General features: G+C 26.6%; 1 protein-coding gene across 3 annotated transcripts; it reads left to right on the top strand.

Annotated features, from left to right (window-relative positions):
* The first annotated feature begins 1313 nt into the window (after positions 1–1313).
* Positions 1314–22039, top strand: LOC112591298 (synaptic vesicular amine transporter). 3 transcript variants are annotated; one of them, XM_025335070.1, is made up of 13 exons: positions 1317–1357; positions 7500–7596; positions 9417–9544; positions 10733–10846; positions 12681–12899; positions 13597–13680; positions 13868–14050; positions 17560–17661; positions 17735–17909; positions 17985–18036; positions 18127–18310; positions 19994–20127; positions 21408–22039. In XM_025335070.1, the coding sequence occupies exons 3-13, from the start codon at positions 9424–9426 to the stop codon at positions 21474–21476; spliced, it is 1437 nt and encodes a 478-aa protein (XP_025190855.1). In that variant the 5' UTR covers positions 1317–1357; positions 7500–7596; positions 9417–9423; the 3' UTR covers positions 21477–22039. The 3 variants fall into 3 exon arrangements, with proteins under 3 accessions (XP_025190857.1, XP_025190855.1, XP_025190856.1); XM_025335071.1 differs by lacking the exon at positions 1317–1357 and adding an exon at positions 7211–7295; XM_025335072.1 differs by lacking the exon at positions 7500–7596 and having other exon boundaries at positions 1314–1357.
* The last annotated feature ends 540 nt before the right edge of the window (positions 22040–22579 follow it).

Raw genomic sequence — 22579 nt, 5'->3', positions numbered from 1 at the left:
GGTGAGTACTAAGTATAAAGTGGCTTATGAAACGGTCGAATAGAAGTGAAGTGCAAGTCGCGGAGGGATAAAATATAAGGTGCGGTCGGACTACAAGTGGGGTGCGTGGGTGACGAAGAGATGAGACACCGCCGCGCCACTGCGTAGACTGTGATGTTTATTTTGAACGTGTGTGTTTATATATATATATATATATATTTATATTTTATACGACCGGCCGACGGACTTTTGAACGGAAGTTTTTAATTAATTGTCTATTCAACAAGTTATATGTGCAGAGAACGGTAGCGGCGGTGGAACTTGATGAAAATGGACTATGCCGCCGTGGATAACGGGTGGCGGGTGTATAATATATTATAATGGCTGCAAAGGGCGCCGCCACTCAACTGTGTGATGGCAAGGGGGTAGGTTAGGAGTGCAAGGTGGACGACGAAGACGACGCGGCGAGGGTTGAAAGGAAGAAAAGTGATGTGCGCCGAGAGCCGGGCAAGGTACTCACATCATACATTATAGGTATACATATATACATATATATATATATAAATGTGGGACAGGATGAGGGATGGCATCGGGATGAGGGATGGGATTGACGACGGCGGCGGCGGCGGCGGCGGCAACGACTGTACGCACTACTGTATATGACTGTTATATGCCGACTGTTAATGGGCGGCCGCCGCTTTCGGCCGAGCGCCACGGTCGACGGGGGGGTGCTGGGCGGAGATCGGGATCGGCCAGCGGGGTAAAGTGTTCGGCGCGCGCGGCGTTAAGTCGCTATATACAACGGCGTATAGTCGTCGTATACACACGGTGCCCCACAGCTATATATCGTGCCCTCGACGATCGTCCGGCTCTCGGCTGCGTTTAAGCACGAAGTCAGACGTACGCGCACGGTCCCCGGGTTCTGCACCCGGCGGTCGACTCCTGGCAGAGCAACGTCCCCGCAACGTCGTCGTGTCACTGTGCTTCCGCGCGCACAACGCACCGACGTAATTGTACACCCACACTAACCCACGCACGGCGGGCGCGGACCCAATAATACATCATCACATAATATAATATAATATAATATAATATAATATAATACAATAATATCACGCGCACGGCAGAGTCCGCTCACACCCGTCGTCGCACACGTATAACCCCCGTCCACGACTTCGTAATTTTTTTTTTTCCAATTTTTTTTCTTTCTTTCTGCCCTTTTTCGTACGAGGGCCTAAGTACACCCCTGCGCGCGTACAGCGTGGCAGTGTACTACGCGCCGCGCCGCACCGCCGGCGACTCGTCAGGAACGACGTCGCGCCGGCACCCAACCGCCGCCAACCGCCGTCAAACCCCTCTCTACCGTCGCCGATACGCGGTGAGTACGATGCATAATATTATTATTATTAATTAATTAATTAATTAATTAATTAATTATTATTATTATTATTATTATTATAATTACTGTTTAAGAGTGTTGCGCAGTACCTGTATAAACGGTGGTGCGAGCGAATTCCGTCTTACGATTACCTACGATAATTTATTGTCGTTTTATTCTCATTGTTGTTGTTGTTATTATTATTGCCCTGTTGCGCGCGCTCTCCGCTCGTCCGGCGGCACGGACGACGCTTTTTTTTTAATAATATTATTTCTGTCTTACGATATATTTTATGTCACACATAATAATTCTATAAGTACATGTACGTAATGTACTTGTTGCGTTTGGTTCGTGTGATGGTAAATATAATACGATATTGTTTTTCCGTTTACGCGCGCTTTCGCGAATATTACATGTAAGAGGTACTTATATATACCTGTATAGCGTGTAACGTAATATATAATACAGTTTCATAAAATATTTTAATTTTACGGGGGTTTTTTTTTTTTTTTTGCGCGGGCGATTATCTCTCGAGAGAATTATTATAAATCATGACAATATATTATTGTAGGTAATAGTTTTAAGTTGCTTACGTACCTACTTTTATTATGAATAAGTTGTAAGCAATATTTGTGTGAATCTCACGCGAATTCGGTCCGTGTTTTTCCGGGCTTTATGTATGATGTACACTATTATAATTGACGGGTATTGTGTCAAATCATTAAAAATAAATAACTCTTTACGATGAAATATTGTTACATTAAAATAATATGCAAACTGGTGCTTGACGTAACGTGGAATAAAAACTGTTGGTTTTGCATCACGATTTGTCACCGTCAGTCGTTCGTTTCTCTTTTATGCGCATTTAATATCGTTGTTACTACCGTGATTTGAGATTCCAAAAAAAAAAAATAAATTTAACTTTACAATACCCTATTTTTAGTGCAATATTTTACTGCATATTAAGATCGCGCTTAATAATTGTTTTAAGTACTTTTAGATTTTAAACAGAATGATTGTATCGGCATTACGATGAAGTGTATTTATTGTTTTTTTTTTTTTTGTTTGTTTCATTTCCTTTTGAAGCAATAAAAACCAAAAATGCTTCAAAATTGAAATTTTATATTAGTTTTTGGTAATAATAAATTGGATCTTCTAGGTACGGTAGTCAAAAATACAAAATTAATGTTTTTCAAAATCATTGGTTAAAAAAAAAAAAAAAAATGATGTAAAAAACTGGAAATATTTACGAAAAATTCTATTTGAACAAATCAATATTTTTTTGGTTTGTGTTTAAAAAAAAGTAGATATTTGATACTTATTTTATACATTTATATTTTCAAATTATTCTACCTATTTTTCTGTTGTAGATTGACATTTAAAATTTTTAATTTCTAAAAGTTTTGCAATTGTTGTATTATTAAACTAAAGTTAGGTATACCTATAGCAGTTTAAAAATTTCAAAAATACACAATATGTAATTTTTTTGATTATTTAATGTTTAAATGTTGACAAAATTTGAAAATTAGTTTGCAATTCAAAATGTATATAATTTTTATTTCAATACCTTAGGATTAAAAATAAAATACAAGGTTCCTCATAAATTTATCTTACAGTTTTCTAAAAATATCTAATATTGATATTTTAAGTGTTAGTTTTAACAAAATTAAATATTTATACAAAAAGTTACAATATTTTCTTTAAAAATTTTAGTAATTATATTGTAATTTAAAATAAATTAATACTAAGGACTTGAAAAATTTATCATTAGATAAATTTATTAAAACTTTTTTTTATACACTCTGAAATTTTTAATATAATTTCACTAATTTTCAGTTTTTTGTAACATAAATATATATTCATACTGTTTTACAGTATACTGTATTAACTTACAAATTAATACCTTTTAATAACATTATATAATGCATACATATAAAAAATACTTAATTAATATAATTCATCTAAACTTAATAAACTATATAAACGATGTTTTTATCCAAAATGACTTCAACATATCATACTTTCCGTAGATCGTAGTACTAAATGAATTTATAAGTATAAATAAAATATAAAATATTTTTAGAAACAAAAACTTACATATAGTTGTTGCTCATAATATTTTTTCGTATGCGATGAACACAACTGTTTTATAATTAAATTCGTTGGGTATGACTATATATAATAATATGTTGGTACATCAAAAACTTTGAATAAGCTTAGTTCAAACTTCAAGTATGAACAGGTGCACTAAATGTCGGTAAAACGAACAAGTAAGTTAAAAGTCGAAACCCACAGTGACCTGTCACCGTGCTGTTATATTAAATGCCTATTACACCGCATCAGTCGGTATTTTAATAATGATAGCGTTTTGATATCATAATTTTATGAATTAAGTCAGTTTCGTATGTTTTGAATACACTGCGTTGTATATAACATATTGACGAACATTAACGAAACAATGTCTTCATAATAAATATAATATCCGTTTACTATTTATTATAATATAGCAGTATACATATCGGGTAACTGTTAAATCCTAATACACTTAAATTTAATAATTATATTATGTTGAGCGTAATTTTTTTTTTTTATAAATATTTCAAAATGTTCACACCATAAATCTATGAAGAAAGTATAGCTTTAAATTTTGTCTTTAGATAAATGGTAGTATTTAATGCTGCTTGTTTAGTCGACAACAATGAAATATTTTAACAATACTTAAGATTTTGATTTCAATGAAAGAAACATAAATAATATACTCAATCATCCTTCGTCTAAAGTAACCGTTTTGGGTAGAGTACTGATTTACTGATTAGGGCGGGGCACGGGAGCGTGTGTTTTCAATTCAATTTGAAAACGACTGTATAATCGCATTTGAGAAACTATTCCCAACGGAGTTCAACTTACCATAGCATTTAAGCCATTTTCGTTCAGTAAGTTAAGTTATACTTATATAATATAGAGATACTTATAAAATAATTATTAGTAAAGACTTTTGAGATTTTTGTAATGTATAGGTACATAATATACATATTATCTAAAATATATATTGATACTTCTTCATTTCCAAAGAAGTAGAAATTAATTTAAAAAAAAAAGTACATTTATCAAGTTAAATTTTATATATATTTTCCGTTAGAACCTGGAGACATATTATTTTAACATATTTTTACATTAACTCAAAATTAAGTTACAATGCATGTTTATTGAATGTTTGTTTTTGATAATTGGACGGCCATTCTTTGCATAATCACATACACATAGATATCGAAAACATTAACAGATATAATAAGTATTTAAATTGACCGAGCAAAAACAACAACATCGAATGTTCGTGTCATATAATTGTTATTTAGGACATTGCCTTTTTCGATCAAAAACGTACCCTTTTCTTTTTGGTCGATTCACTTTTCGACCAAATTAAAAAAAAAACACCGATTCTTTATTCGATCAAAACAAAATTTTATAAATATATGTAAAAAAATAAAATAATTTGTATATAATTTTTACATAATAATACATACTGTGACATATTAATATAAAAATAATGTTAATATATAGATATTCTTATATTTTAAATAATTTTTCACATTTTATATGCAACTTATACTTTTAATCATTTTTAAAATTATACAATTATAAAATTGCCCCAATTTTACAAAAAATTATATACCAATTACATACATTACATAAAATTTTGTTTTGGTCGAAAAGGGAAGGGTACATTTTTGGTCAAAAACGATCTCGCCTTTTATTTAATTATTGTTCCATGCTTCCGTGGAACAAAACATTGAAAATTAACGGTTTAAAAATGTTGGTAATGTTTTTGTAAACAATGATCATGATATAAACAAAATTATTAAATCCACACTTTCATCGTTATGTAATGTACACCTTCTGAATATTGTCTACTGTTGACGATGAAACCGAGAGTATCATATTTTGGCTATTTAAAACAGGTAATTAAAAAAGATATTAACTTAAATTAATTGAGTAATAGCACTTCAACTTCCATTCTAAAAATTTCTGGTAATTAAAAAGAATATGATATCGTAAGCTACTCGATATATATTATTGTGTAACCTTCCGCTGTAAAAATTGTTATTGATATTATTATAAACAATTTTAGATTCAAAGTGAGACTATAGCTGGAATGTATACCATAATTTTCTTGTCACCTTTACAAATGGTAAACATTATCCAAATGAAACTTCATATAAATTATTTTATAATTTTATCAGTGTAAAAAACACTATATGCTTATAATAATGAAAATATCAAAGAAGTTAAACTAAGCTGTAGATACAGTTTTAACTGAGCTCCGTTCAACATCGTTTTTTAATAGCGATGAATTTTTTATTTTGTTTTTTTTTTTCATACTAACTTTACTAATAATAATGTAACTGTTAATACTACTCGCTTAGCGAAACAAGACGAGTAATTTTTTTTTTTTTTTTTTTATCACTTTGACGCGTATATCACATAATCGTGTAATTTCTGTAAACATATTAAATAACTTACAAGTAATTTTTCTTTAAAAAGCGTATACAATTATTTAGTTATTATGTTTTATTATAATACTAATTTAATTATTTTATACTTAAACTCAGCAGTTACACTATACTTAGGTACACTTTACTAATAATATTTACGATAATTATTCAACAGAATTTTTTTTTTCAATCGAATCAATACCTAACTAGGTAAAAATAATAGTATTTTCTATTAATTTCATACAATTGGTTAGTCATTTAAATAACGAAATAAAAGTTTTGTACGTAGATAGGTTATTATGATTTTAATAATAACTGATGTACTATGTAATTTTATCACGTTTAAAAAAAAAAAAAAATGTATAAATAATTTTAATTATTTTTGGTATAAACTTTTTTTATTTCAATACTGATAAATATAACAGTAAAATACTGATCTGAAAAGTACGCTGAAGCGTGAAATATAATATTTATTTTGAAATTATATGGTGACACAATATTATATATCAATAGAATAATTTTACTAAATGAACAATGGAAAACGAGAGTTTTTTTTTACTTCTCCATCATATTACATAATGTATACTTAATAGTTATTATTATTTTCTTTAAACATCTCTCAATTTGTTAACTCGAAAGTTATTCAATCAATTAATTTTTTCAAAACCAAAATATAGTTTATCAAAAACTAATTTATTGCGATGCTTTCTATTCTTCATTTATATTAATATAATATGTATTAACCAATATAAATTGTTATATATTTATAAATGTTTGATATATTTTTTTTTTATATACTTATATACTTGTTTTTTACAGCTTAAATTTTAACTTGTTTTAAACTTTAATTATTTATTTACGTACGTATTTGTCTTTATTCCGTAGTTGTAAAATAAAATATTATTCACTGTCATTAGCATACTCATATTCAATAATTACGGTTTATACCTATTGATTTCTATAAGACTTCGTTCGACTATGAAACCACTTAATTTTTATCACGAAAATCCCTTTCATCGCATTGTCCCGTGATGATTAATATCACAGCTCCTTTTAAGTTTGAACAATGTTCCATAAATGTTTGAAGATAATGTTTCATTGTTTTTATTCATCTGTATGATAATTATGACAACTGTTATTATTATATTATGTGACAAAAACAATGATATTCATTACTTTAACTACTACAAATAATAGGTAATTATTAGCAAAGCTCTAAAACTATTTCATCAAATAACTTGTCACATTTTTCATGGCTGTTTATAGCTAGTTAACTCTAGACAATGTAACCGTGCAGGTATTCGTGTGTATTTAAAACATATAGTTATAAATTTATATATTAAATTAATATATTAAATCTATATTAGAATTTTATTTAGCCTAATCAACGAATTAACACATAGTTTATATAAATAAATACTCAAAATTATTCAGCATCATTACAGGTACGAAATTCGTTAAAAAATAAAACCATTATTGTAAATCATTTTCATAATTTTTAACTAACCATAGTCTATAAGTATAATATTTTTTGTTTAATTTTGATTCGTAGAAATACAATATTTTGGGAATATTTTTGAAGAAATGTATTAATTATTTCGGTATGATACAAACCATTTAGTAATTTATTTTAATTATTATTGTTTTAGTTTAATGTTTTCGGACAAAAGTTATCAATAAATAATATGCAGACTACAGAATTGTCTTCTAAGAAGTAAATTATTAGACCAGACAACTTCAGTTTAGGTTTGTTTATTTATTCTATTGATAGTAACATACTCGTAATATTGGCATTACAGTACACCTCACATTTCAAAAAAGTGAAATGTTCTATATTAATAACTAATAATACAATGGCTTTATTAACGATAAAACTTGGATTGGGGGTAAAATACTTAGGACTATAACTTTTCACAAAAAAAAATTTTAATGAACATATCATTTAAAAAATAAAATAGAAATGTTAAGGTCACAAAAAATTACATAATGATAAATTAAAAAAAAAATTATAATTAATAAAGCTTGTAAATTATCAACAACATAATTTTATTAGTTAATATTATAATCATGTAATTATTAAATTATATTCAATAATATTATTAAAACATATTTAATCATTCATCGATATTCTAAATGTTTTTGATCTATTTATGTGTACTGTAAGAATATTTTATATAAATGTTCAAAATAGAATTTGTTACTGCAGTGGTTGTTACAACTATATTATTTAAATATTAATAAATAACTTAATTATACATATATAAACAAAGATATTATTTCTTTATAAAAAATAATTTATTATTCTTTTTTTTATAAAATTAAAACATATTATAAACATTGAAAAGAATAATTAAATATTTTTTTTTTTAATGAAAAGAATAGAAATTTAAGAGTTGAAACGGCTTGTGGCTCCTCTAAGTTTTTGATATTTCGGAGCCCAATAGATTTTTAATCCCAGCTTGATAAACAAAATATTTGAATATTTATTTTGTTACATATTTTCTTATATAAAAATAAAATATGTCTTACCTTGATTTCATATATTTAATCCAAGCTACGTATACGCAATTTGTTAGCACTTCATTATTCTAGAGTAACAAATTATAATATAATATCATGTAGAGAAAATAAAAACAAGACAGAATATTTGAAAAAAGTATTAAGCCTAAGGGTGCTATTATTATTTCAGTACAATAGTACCTACCTACCTACCAATTCTTCAGGTATTTTACAAACATTTTAATAAATATTATTTCTTTAATATATTCATAAGGTTGTAAATATGATAAAATAATATTTTAAATAATTATACTGACAAATATGGATTGTCAAAATCAAAATTAATTTATAATTTATTGGTAATATTCTATCTATTATAAGTTTTCAATTTATTTTTCAATTTTATTAGATGCGGTGAACATATTTAAAAAGATAAATAGTCATTATATTTCTAAGTTTATATAACAAGAATAAAAATATAAATAAATATATAAAATGTATTTTTTAACTTTATTTTATATATTATGAAATTTGTAAATATATATTAACATGAATAATTTATAATAATACCGCTACTATTGTCAAAATATTCTTTTTGTAAGTACCTGTTAACTCAATTATATTTTATTCTAATTGCTTGTTACAAGTCTGATAATGTACCTTTCATCTTTGATTCTAAAGCGTTCGTTCTTAAATCTATTGTGTTCAGTGTCGTTTCAAATGTATTGTTAGTGTCTCGAACCAATGTAATAAGCTTTATATACGTCTACCGACTTACCTTATTTTAACATTTTAGTTACTTAAATATTTGAAACATCATAATAGGATTGTAAAGATAACAAAGTAATGATATTATTCATTTTATTTTAAAATAAATATATGCTAATTAAGTTATAATAATAAAAGTTGATATTAAAGCCGACGTTATTATTATAAATGCCTTTAATGAAGTGTAAGATATACATTCAAATGTCCCTCATGATATATTACACTATACTACATAATATACATATATTTATAAAGGTACTGTTAGTAAAAAATTTAAAATAATCAATTAATAAATTTAGGTGCTGTATGGTCTTGGAGATAGGAATGATTGAAGAATGGCTCAAACGATGTCGCGAATCCCGCCAACTCGTAGTGGTGATCGTAGCTATAGCTTTACTCCTGGACAATATGCTTCTTACAACTGTGGGTAAGTAATTCAATTGGTAAGGTTCGTTATGATCAAGCTGTAGTAATACTATAATGCTTTAATAGTACAATATAATAATCAAGCATGTAACAAAGCCATTTTCACTGAGACAGCCATATTTTTTTCGTAGACAGACCTGCAGTTAATTTTTTTAGTGAAAACCATAAAGTATTAACTCGAAACCATTTTACATGCATCTTCATATACGACTATGATGTATAAATAAATAAGTGTATTTGGTTCAATATTTTTATTTTATTTTTTATGTTAAAGTAATAGTACAATTCAATGTGTCTCAGTGAGATAGGCGTGTCTTATAACATAACGCATAAGATTTATATAAAATTTAATACGTGTATCTTATACTATAAATATTAAACATATATTTGTGAAGTACATAATAATAATAATATATCAAGCTATTAAAATATATTGTTTAACTGTTTGCTAATATATGTAAATGTCTTATTGAATTTACCTAATTCGAAAATCTATTAAATAATATTTGTTGATTATTATCTATTGTACATTTGCGCTAAAATAATTAATAAATAATAAAATTGTTAATCCTATACAACTATTGAACCAATTTTTATCAAACTGTATTAAACTGATTAAAGAATCAATAACTAAAAACTGGAATACAGGTAATGTGATATTATAGTCAAATCTCGTTCTGCTGTGTGTAAAAAAATATCTAAATGAAATATAATTTTGCCATTTATTATCTAATTATAGATTTTAACTACATTTTATCAGTCAAAATATACGGATTTAACGTCGTACTTCCTATATTAAATACGATTAATATTCTAGTTCGTGAAAATTCAATCAGTTATTAACCTTCAATTTCATACTCCACATCAACCGTATATTATAAAATAGATTAGCTGCATCATATTTTAACTAATCAATCATTAATATAAGAGTATCGACCAACCCGAGTTCACTGAAATGTTTCCAGTTCCCTTGTCATTGCATTAAAGTTTACTGGTCCACGCAAAACTGTATTTAAATTTCATTAAACATGAGTAATATTACAATATTAACTAATAAGAAATTGTTTGGTAATCTGAAATCTAACTACCCAATATTTAGTATAAATAGGAGGTATATAGGTTTACTAATACATGTTAGGTTCCTATTTATTATCGCGCTTCAATAATCATTATTTTTTTTTTTTTTTAGTCCCCATAATACCGGAATTCCTTTACGACATCCAACACCCCGATCAACCACTAACTGCCACTATTTCATCAGTCCCGCCAAATGAATATCCAGTGCCACATGGAGCAATGACAGGTAATTCAAGTACATTAGATTTTATTACCATATTTAATGTATAAATTGTTACCGTAGTTCCCATACAATATTATGTAGTTACGCTAGCGTGTCGCGTTCGTAAACGAATGAAAATAATATGACATGTACAATGTACCTATATAGTACGTAATACACTTATATCGACGTGTAGTTATGTACATATTATTACACTATTACAATATTATACAATTTATGTAAGTATATTATGTCAATTTATTGTGATGTAGGGTTTCTAACAAAAATTCACTATATCAACAAATTGATGGAAAACGAGAGAACTTTAAATACGGTATGTGTAATGTTTACACCATTGGCGTTCCGAGACAATAAATAATTACCATTTAATGAACGCAGATCACTCTGAAAATTGTTCGCGTGTCATACGCGTGTATAATGATCAATCATAATAACAATATCTAAAGCTTAGAATAATTATTATTGAGTTGTAAATTCTATATTAAATTAGTTTAAACTAATAGTTACGTACATAACCTACATTGCACGCCTATATAATATAGTTAATTTAATTTTACTTAAAATGCAATATGTTCTTTTTTCAATTGTTTATTCCACGTTGATAGTTAAAATCACGCATTGACAAACAATTAGAAAATAAAAATATTTCATTCTATTGAACGTTTTTTTTTATCGATACTAATGATGTATCGGTTAATCGATGATAGGTAATATTTTCATATTTTATCTTAATAATATATAAACAGATTTTTAATTGTTATCTTCAAAGAATATGTAGTTCATCACTGAATTTAATAACGATCTATATTGGTCACAAGTAACATACTTTATATTTTACTATTGTGGTAGGAGTACAAATAATATCATGAAAAAAATAAAGAGACATAAATAAATTTAGGTAAGTTCTCCAACATACCAAAACGAAAAACTGTCGTTATTAGTCTACAGACTATCATAAACTAAATATATGTTTTGGTGAATCGTTATTATTTGTGATCGTCTCTTTTGAACTACTTTTCACATTCAACGCACACATTCTAAATATACATATAATGTCACTTCGAAAAAAGTAAAAACTCTAGAAAAAATTCATTGGAGAACTTAGACAAATAAATAATAGTTAATTAACTAACTAATACGTTGTTGAAATTGTTTGAAATGTTTCTTATTTAAAAATTTAAAACTACGCTTAATTATAAGTGTTAAATTATGCTTCCATTTTAGAATTATAATTTATATCTTATACTTTTATAGTTTTATAACACTATCAGGAATTTAATTGAAAAATATAAGCTATTGCAATAATACATTTATTTTTAACAATACACTAATTAAGCATACATAATATCATAATTATAATTAAAATGTAATATAATATTATACGCTTGGGAGGGGAAGAAAATACAAACTACCAGATAATCGTTGACAAAATATTTCATAGATTCCCAAAATAAGTACTAAAAGAATTTCATAGAACTAATTACTATGCTGAGCAGGTACACATAATTTTACAGGACACTATCGTAATGAAAACGTTCGTCTTCACAATATTGACATAGAAAAGATACCTATTTGTATTATTTATTCGAGTATTTAAATGTATATTATCATCTAATCCTAAACAATTCAATGATAATAATTTATAATATACTAATATATTATAATATTTTTTATGTATATAAACCAAACAGTGTCAGAGTAAAAAAAAAAATAAAAATAAAATTCAAAAGTACAATTCTATTTAATATCATATTCATAGCATGTTTTTTCCTTTTAAACAATACTAAGCTAAAACACGTGTGTATATAATTGCTGTTGTCTTGTAATCAAACCTTAGCGAACGGAACAGTGCCGACTTGGGAACAACGAGAAGCGACTCTCAAAAAGGAAAGGCATGACGATCTGGTTCACGAAACGGTTGCAGTCGGTATGATGTTCGCATCTAAAGCAGTTGTACAGCTAATGGTTAACCCCATTGTCGGACCTCTCACCCACAGAATCGGCTATAGCATTCCGATGTTCACCGGATTTTTCATCATGTTTATATCGACCATAAGTAAATACCCCTCGATTTAGACCATGTCGTGTTTGAAATTGTGCTGGACACATACCCATAGGCGTAAATAAGGAATTCGATCGACTTGAGCCCTGTAATTTTTTTTTACAGGAAACCGGCGTAGATAGATAGCTTGCCTCTCATTATACCCACTCAATAAATTCAAAATAATTTTACAATCTTACAATAAACTTTCTAGAAAATGAGTACCTATATTATATAAAATATATACCTAGCTAGATTGTTATCAATATCAATGTTAATTTAATTCCCCTATAAATTATTAAGACCAAAAGTAAAAAAGACATTAATATTCATATATTTTTGAATATTAATTATCCCTAAACCAGTATTAAATAGCGTTTACGTTATTGTTGACAATAGTCTTCTTTTGAAATTTTGGCATAGCGACAATGACGCGATTCGTTTACATGCCGTATATTATTTACTATTAATAATTCATATATGGTAGAATTAATGTTATTAATTATTGTTAAATCTACGAACATTTTTAAACAATTTCGTTTTTAACAATTCGTCAACAATAACTGCGGATATAGTTTTAATTTTAAATACACTTAACATATTGATCTAACTGATACCCAGTACTAACTCTCTATCTTATTTGCGCCTATGCATATGTAACTATATTTATATGATAACATAATATAGTTTTAATCTACATTTACTTTTTTAGTATTTGCTTTCGGACGGAGTTACGGGGTACTGTTTTTGGCTAGAGCATTGCAAGGAATCGGGTCATCTTGTTCTACTGTCTCTGGTAAATTAATATTATCTATGTACACATTACACACACAACGAAACATTAGACATGATAATGATATAATTTTATTGTGTCGTTAAAAAAAATTCTTACGAATCATTTCTATTTAACAGCTTTTACCCACTTATACTAAATTATTGTGTAAACGCTTATTTACATGTTATATGAACTTTTTTTTTTGTAGGAATGGGAATGTTAGCTGAACGGTACCCTGACGATAAAGAACGAGGAAACGCAATGGGTATTGCACTGGGTGGATTAGCTTTGGGCGTGTTAATCGGTCCACCGTTTGGCGGAATTATGTACGAGTTTGTGGGGAAAACCGCTCCGTTTTTAATACTATCGGCCTTGGCACTAGGAGACGGATGTACGCAAAATTGAATATTAAGTTTAAAAAAAAATTAAAATTAAAATCGTGTCTAAGGGTGATGATTTGCGGTTAATGATCTTAAACTATAAAGGTATTCGAGTAAGTAATTAAACCAAATAACACTTTGCATACGTTTGGTCGTAAATACATCACAGTTGGATTGAGCATTGTATAAGACCACTGGAGACAGTATACCTAGTATAGGTACCTACTATAAGTATAGACTATAGTCAATCATTTAATTAAATAATATTTCGTTTAATAAATTATGATTCGTTAATAGTTTGATATATAATTTAATACTTAATGTTTCTTGATAAAATACGTGAATAAGATCGAATATTACTCACACCTACCAATAATACCAATAATGTTTTATGGAAGTACGTGGCCTATTCAAAAAATAAAATTATGACTTAACAAACATTATTATTTTGTTAATAGTTATGAAATAAGAAATATATTTGTACCAGGATTCAGGACTATATTTTGTACGTAAGGAATTATTTTTGTGTGTATTTTGAATCGGAATAAGGTAACACAACTTTTTACGTTCAAACCATATATTTTATTAGCTATTATAATAACATTTAAAACGTAATTTTCAACTCATCCTCTATGTCTGATTTTGAACTAAACGAAGAATTATTTATTTTAAAATTATTCCGGTGTATTCCAGACATTTTTTGGAACAGTAAAAGTGGTCTAAATTTAATACACGCGAGATCTTATTTATCGATTAGAAAGTGAACCTACAGGCTACGGTATTGTAGAGAAGTATTCGATAAACAATGAACTGTAAAAACGTAAAATATCAAAGCATGTTTTTTTTAACAAAACGTTTGCTAATCGCACCAAACACGAATCTCAAATGGACATCCCAGTGATTTTCATGTGACACTAATACACAATATTACAATAGTATATCTGAATATATAATATATATATATATTTATACATTTCATCATTATTTTTTTTATAATATAAATATTTTAGTGAAACAGTTTCAAGGTGCATGAGTAGATATTAAAATTTTGGTTCGATTTCGATTTTTAGAACCACTAACCACAGTTTTTAGCTAAACCGATTTTCGTTCAGAGTCTTTGTTTAATAAAATATTACGTTATAGCTATCCGTTAAACAGTTGAAAATAATAATATTATGACTTTCACCGAGTTGAGTCAAGCGAGACGAGTGCCACACATTTAGTGGCTGTTTAGAGGTACCTATAGTATATATCCTATCAATAACAACTTATTTGTTGCCCTTAATTAGCATTTAAAAATATAACTGCAGGCGTCACTCAAGTCAACCATCTACCTTGTATATGCCATAAGCAGACGTTGGTTAATTGATTTCTGCCATTTTCATTTTAATCGCATTTAGTAAAAGCACATAGCTACGTATATTTTCGTACCATAGAGTTCCAACACATTTTTTCACAACTCGATGTAATGCAATAATAATAAGTAATAACATAATCGAAGATGTAAAATTTAAAAATGCGGCATAAAGTATATATATTTTTTATTGTTTATAATGGATTATATTTTGTGTAATATTTATGTATAAACATGCCTTGCATTTTACTAACCAAAAATCTCAAACAAAACAGATTGGCCACGTACTTTATACACCTATTTATGAACACCTATATGTCTATTATTTGTAGTAAGTTGCACACTGGGCCATAGCCAAACACAATTAAAGCGTATACAATTATTTGTAGATTATACATCTAGGTCAATATAATTTATCTACATATTAAACTGCGAAACAATAATGTATAACAAATTTTTTACCGACGTGGTTGTACATTATTTTACTAGTAATTAAAAAAGTTAATTGATATGCTTAGTTTAATACATATTTTATGTCAATGAAAATATTTTGTTATCGTGATTAACGTGATTATTTAAAAAATAAGTATAGATGGAACTGTAGAATAATTAATTACCAATATTGATCTTAAAACGCATTTTATTTTTTCCATTTTTAGAAAAATCTAATTAACAGTATGAAGAGGACAAAATTATTTAAATTTAATTCCTATGTTTGTGTGTTTTGAAAACATAATTGATTTATCTTTCTTCTGAATAAACATTAATTACAATTTTCAAAGAGATATTTGAAAAAAAAAATTAAGTCTATTAATAATTTTTGTACGTCTCTTTCTGTGTAATTATAAAAATAATACAGGAATGCTGTTTGATGGGTGGCATATTGGGCGTATTTCGAGGACCCTACATTCATAGTATTATAATATTTTCCCGGGGTACAATTATAAATATAATATCATCAAATATTAAAATTATTATACTTTTTGCGTGAATTCTTGAGAGCTTGAATTTTATTATAAAAATGGCCCGGTGTGAAAATAATTTTCTTGTTTTAAATTTTTACTACTGCATTTAAAATCTAAAAATATTTAAATATGTAACTCTGTGAATACTTGCAAATCGTTTATAATATTATTTTCACGAAATGTGTTGTTAATGTCTAGAAAAATTATAATTAAATTAAAAATTGTAAAGATACAAAATAAAATATTTACTACCCTAAATTTAAAATAACAAAATATTATATAATATACATACATTTTTAATAAACATTGTTGATGTCTGACCTTGTCTGATTTAGATCTACTTAATATTCATGGATACCAACTATTAATATTGGCTTTAATATTTTAAAGTAGATACTAGACAGTATTATAGACTATATAGTTATAATTTCATAATTGCATGTTAATTATAACCTAACATACATTTTTATTTGAACAATAAAATTAAACGAAATGTTTAATTATTTGTTTCATGGATTATATTAAAAATTTAAATAGATATGTTTAACATTTCACTGTTTGTGTAGGTATATAAAACATAGATTTTATGTAATAGCACTTAATTAACTTCGTAATTTATGTATTTATATATTTTGTAGTTAATACTATAAATCAAAAGCACTACCTATTTATCTTTAGACATAGAGTACTTTTATACATTTTATTCTTCTACAAATATATCAATGTTTCTAAGCAATTGATTTTATTTAATGTCAAATAAAGATTTATAATGTACTTCAATATTTTTTTTTTTTAATACTAATCAAAGAAATAATATCATTAGGCAATATTAAATAATATTAATTTTGATTCAATAAAAAAAATACGTCAATGTTGTCTTATGGAACGGATACAATTTTGCTTAGAAATATATTTTTATTGTTATTTATTATCAATTTTTTTTTTAATGTACAATGTACATAACAGAAATTAGTAATTTGGTATACCATAATTTACAATATATATATATAGGTAGATACTGTCTTTATTGGTCGTATATAATACTGGTTTGTATTCCATATTTGCACAATATTTATTTCATTAATTATTTTTTTTTAAATTTCATCTATGCAATGTATTTAATTGTTTCAAAAACTTACATAGTATACTATAAATTATAAATTTAATTAAATACTTAAAAGTCTAATTAATTATTCTATAGTGCTACAACTACTGCTTTTACAACCAGGAGTTGTCACAACTGATGCAGAATCCCCTTCCTTAAAATCTTTAGTCATGGATCCCTATATAATAATTGCTGCAGGTAATTTTTAAAACTTTTAATCAATAAAAAAAAAAAAATTCATTCGCAATTTTTTTTTAAAATATTTTCCAAGGCGCTATTACTTTTGCTAATACGGGAATCGCAATGCTTGAACCTTCTTTGCCTATATGGATGATGGATACTATGGGCGCCGGAAGATGGAAACAAGGAGTAACGTTTTTACCAGCGAGTATTTCTTATTTGATCGGAACGAATTTGTTTGGACCTCTCGGACACCGTATGGGAAGGTATTTATGGAGACGATGCGAGTTGATTGCAATAAATTAACCATGACGATGTCTGTAATGACTGTATATTTACAGATGGTTAGCTGCAATGATTGGATTAATCGTGATTGGGATTTGTTTGATGATAGTAAGATACAATTTAGGATTTCTAAAAAAAAAAAATTATTTTGTACGTATATATTTATTATGAAACGGAACACATTATTATTCCGAACAGATACCAACGGCTAAAGACATAAATCACTTGATTATACCGAACGCTGGTCTGGGTTTTGCTATTGGTATGGTGGATTCGTCAATGATGCCCGAGCTTGGCTACTTGGTTGATATACGTCATACAGCTGTATATGGTAGTGTTTATGCGATTGGAGACGTGGCGTTTTGTTTGGGCTACACAATTGGTAAGTATTGTAAAATAATTCGTACGCCAAAATAAATAGAATTCATATTTTTAAGAATGCACGGCTAAAATACATTTTCGTACATTATTATTGTCTCACAACGCGATTATCGACGTACATTTTCACTCCACGTCTGAATATTATTTTTAAAGCACTTTTTTATTAACCTCATTCGAATATATTTTTAAAACTCGCTTACACTAGATGATCACAAATGGCAATTAATAATTCGATTGTTAAGTGATTTATTTTTTTTAACCCTATACACGAGTGATATGTCAGATGTATCTATTTTCATTGATTATTTTTATTTTATGTTCGCCTATGTTATGAGTACAGAAAAATAATTAAAACTTATCAAACGTGTTTATCTAAAAAACAATAATAGTTTTTATAAATATTAATTATGAAATACTACGTGTTTAAATTTAAAGACGACAAACACGTAACATAATATCCTGTTGAAATGCAATTTTGTATTTATAAATTATTTGCTTTTTTTATTATATGATAAATATTATAAGTATTTCTTAATTCCTTAATAAACAATCAGACTAAAATTTCTCATATATTTCCTGATCATAACCAATAATCAATACACGGATGTAGACGCTTAAAAGGTTACCTATTTTGAAATTACATTAAGCAATTATTGTAACGTCAATACCATCTATATTTTTTTTTATAAATATGTATTAAAAAATTAATTACGAAGGTAGAATTAGTATATAACAGTCATAAAATGTTTAAGCTATATCTTATCAGTTATAAATTATCTGTAAAATACTATGTTAATAGTAAAATTAAAATAATATTTTATTAAAATTAAAACTAATACATTTTCTTCAGTTTAATATTATTTAAACGTAACAATAAATATTATCTACTCATTTTAAAATTATGTCACGCTAGATGTTATCAAGAGTACGTATAATCGTATATTTTTTGATATTATTGTGTATAACTAGAAAGTATAAATTAATTATTTGAATTACTTTTATTATTTTTTTTTTAAATTATTTAAAAAAAAAAGTTTATTAATTTTAGAAATCAAATTAATAAAAACAAATAAATAAAACAGGTGACTTCTGGTTCTTAGTATAAAGCATTATATATTTTTCTGCAGGCATCCTCTAAACACAGATTTCTATAGTTTTTTTTTTTTTTCATAAGAATTTCCGTCTGTATAGAATATCGTAATTTACTGGGATTAAAATGGACATAATCGGCTGCCAACCCTTGTTCATTGTTATGTCTTAATTCTTCTCTCTATTGTCCTTGTTCATCGCTCCTCAGTTTTCAAACACAGTACATCCTTTGAACCCTCACAATGTCTCAATAACTATGACCTCGATGTTTTCCTTCAATTATAATTTAGCATTGATGTTGACCAGCTCTTACAGTATTCTTGATTCAATTTCTTCCGCACTGCAGATCATTACTACAATAGTATGATTATTTTTATTTTAAAAATATAAAACTATTATCTCTTCTTTTTCCACAGCTCTTTCTCGCATTTATTTTATTTGAAAATATTTTAACAAAAATAAAAAACCAACGAGTTATATATTATGTACTTGAATAAGACATATTTGTATTTATTTATTATTTAGTTATAGTTGATAATATTTAAATTTAAAAAATTTGTTTATGAGAAATGAGAATTCGATTTATTTTTACCAGGACCGGCTTTAAGCGGAAAATTGGTGAACACAATTGGATTTGAATGGATGTTATTTGGAACGGCTATGTTGAATTTCTTGTATGCACCACTTCTCTACTTCTTGCGCAGCCCACCGACGAAAGAAGAAAAAAAAGTAAAAACTTCTGAAATATTAAATAGTTAAATAAGCGAATGATATTCAATATTTAGTTATCAAAGAAAAAATGTATTAACTATGATTTTATGATAAGCATATTTGTATCAACTGTCAATTTCTTCGTCGCAATAAGCTATTTAAAAATATTATTTATAAACAGTGTACTTTTAAGTAGTTAAAATCTCCAAAGAATATTGATTATAAATTATAAATGTATAACTATATTTTATAGATATTTTTTAATTTTTAAGTTGGATAAAAATATGAAAGAAATATATCTTAATTACGTCATAACTTAGTATATAAAAGTAGGATTGATAAAAACGCATAAGTACCTAATAACAATAATTGTTGAAAGTAAACAAAAAATATTATTATGGTAAAATGTTTTATATTTTGATAATATTCCTCCACAAAACAAGACAAAGTATTCGTAATTTGGAGATTTTTTAACGTGTAGTATAATATTTTTTATTTCAGAATTTATTATTGCTATTGAATTATTTCAAATTAAATAATATTGTATTATTATAGGTGTCATACGTAATATAATTTATAAAAAAATCAAATATTTTTATTTAACTATTTTTATTTAGTTATTATAAATACAAAAAAATAAAAATATTTGCCTATAATTGTGGGTAAGTGAAAAAAAAATATTTTACAACTTCACTAAAAAAACTAAAAACAATAATATTATAACACGCTTTTAATATTAACAGTATTAATGTTCTCTGTATGGCTTATTTGAATTACCTATATATATATTTTTTTGATACTATTAAACATATTTTCATAAACTAAGGTGCTTGAATGCTTTTAAGTAACAAAAAACCGTTAGATTTTCAATAATAAAAAACAATCAATACCTTTTATTAGATATTTAATAACTTTTATGTATGTATTTTTAAATAAAAATATTGTAAAAACAATATTTAAATTAGAATTGTTGTTGATACTTTTAAACAACATTAGTAATTCAGACATTATTATAATACTTTCTATCTAGACGGTATGCTATAACATTTTTTTTCTCCAAAATAGTAACACTCTAATATTTTTATACATTATAAATTATAATCATTTATACTTACACTTTAACCAAAAAAATTCAAACACAAAAAAAAAAATAACCATATTTTTAACATTTATATTACTTTTTTGGTGGCTTTCTTTTTTTTCACTATTAACCACATTTATATTAAACATACCGCAATCAGCAATGATACATGTACACGAGGATTTACTAATTGCATGCTACTTTGTATATTTTTCAGTCGCTGGTCACCGGAGAAAAATCATCGGTGCGTTATATAACCTATCAAAACGAAGCGGAAGAAGAATAACGTGCATTATTAGCTTCGTGAAATATAACTAACGCTTGATAAATTACTACGCTTTTTAATTTTTTTTTTCTCGGCAAACATATTTTAATTGAGATCATAGTGAAGTTGTCAGCTCGTCACCATAAGAAATATTACATAATACAGATACTATAATATAACAGACAGTTAATAATTATAAAATTACTTATGATATTAAACAATTTAAATCAAACATTTAAATTTCGGTGGTCTAATTCGAAACAATATTAATCATACAAAGTAATCACATTATATCTAATCATATATAGCGGCTTTATTTATTTGATATTTACATATATTATACCTATTATTCATAATCGAAATGGGCCACCGATATAACGAGACCATATCTGATCTTGTCCGTACTTGTATGCAAAAAAAAAAAACAAAAATACCATAACAAATCATACACAAAAATTAACTACGTACACAAACAATATTACCTATTATCAATAGTTATAACCAAAATAACCGATACGTGTATATTATCGTATGTTATACATTCGATGACGAAATATACAATAAACAATCGACTTTGCAACTTATTATTGAACGTGGTTTAAAATATAAATAACACTTTACATGAATATTTTCTTATATCTATATATTATATCATACTTAAATTATATTATTAAATCGTATTATTATACATACGCATTTTATTGCTCACCATTTACATCATCATTGAGCATCAGAACATTTTGTTGATTAAGACTGTTTTATAATAATAAATATATTAATCGTGTTTTCTTTATATATATATAATAATAAAGTGTCAGACCAAACTAAATAATGTTACTTGTATTTATTTATCACGAGAGGGAACGTACCTAGGTATATATCTAAAACCTACTGTAAATTGTAATATAATATGTAACATGTATATTATAATATTTGTATTATGATCGCATCTAATTACTCGTAAATATTGTTTTCAGTGCAATACCGTTGAGAAAATAATAAAATAAGTTCAGTTCGTTACGGTGATGACGATGCATTAAAGATAGTAAAATATGACACAAATATAATCGGATAAACCAGTTAATAATAATTTGTTTTTTTAGGTAATCCGATTTAATATTTTA

This window comes from Melanaphis sacchari, unplaced genomic scaffold (genome assembly GCF_002803265.2).
Source record: "Melanaphis sacchari strain LSU unplaced genomic scaffold, SCAv2.0 Contig130_pilon_pilon, whole genome shotgun sequence".
In the NCBI taxonomy this organism is placed as follows: Eukaryota; Metazoa; Arthropoda; class Insecta; order Hemiptera; family Aphididae; genus Melanaphis; species Melanaphis sacchari.
The sequence above is the reverse complement of the archived record's forward strand: the minus strand, read 5'-3'. Positions and strand labels throughout refer to the sequence as shown.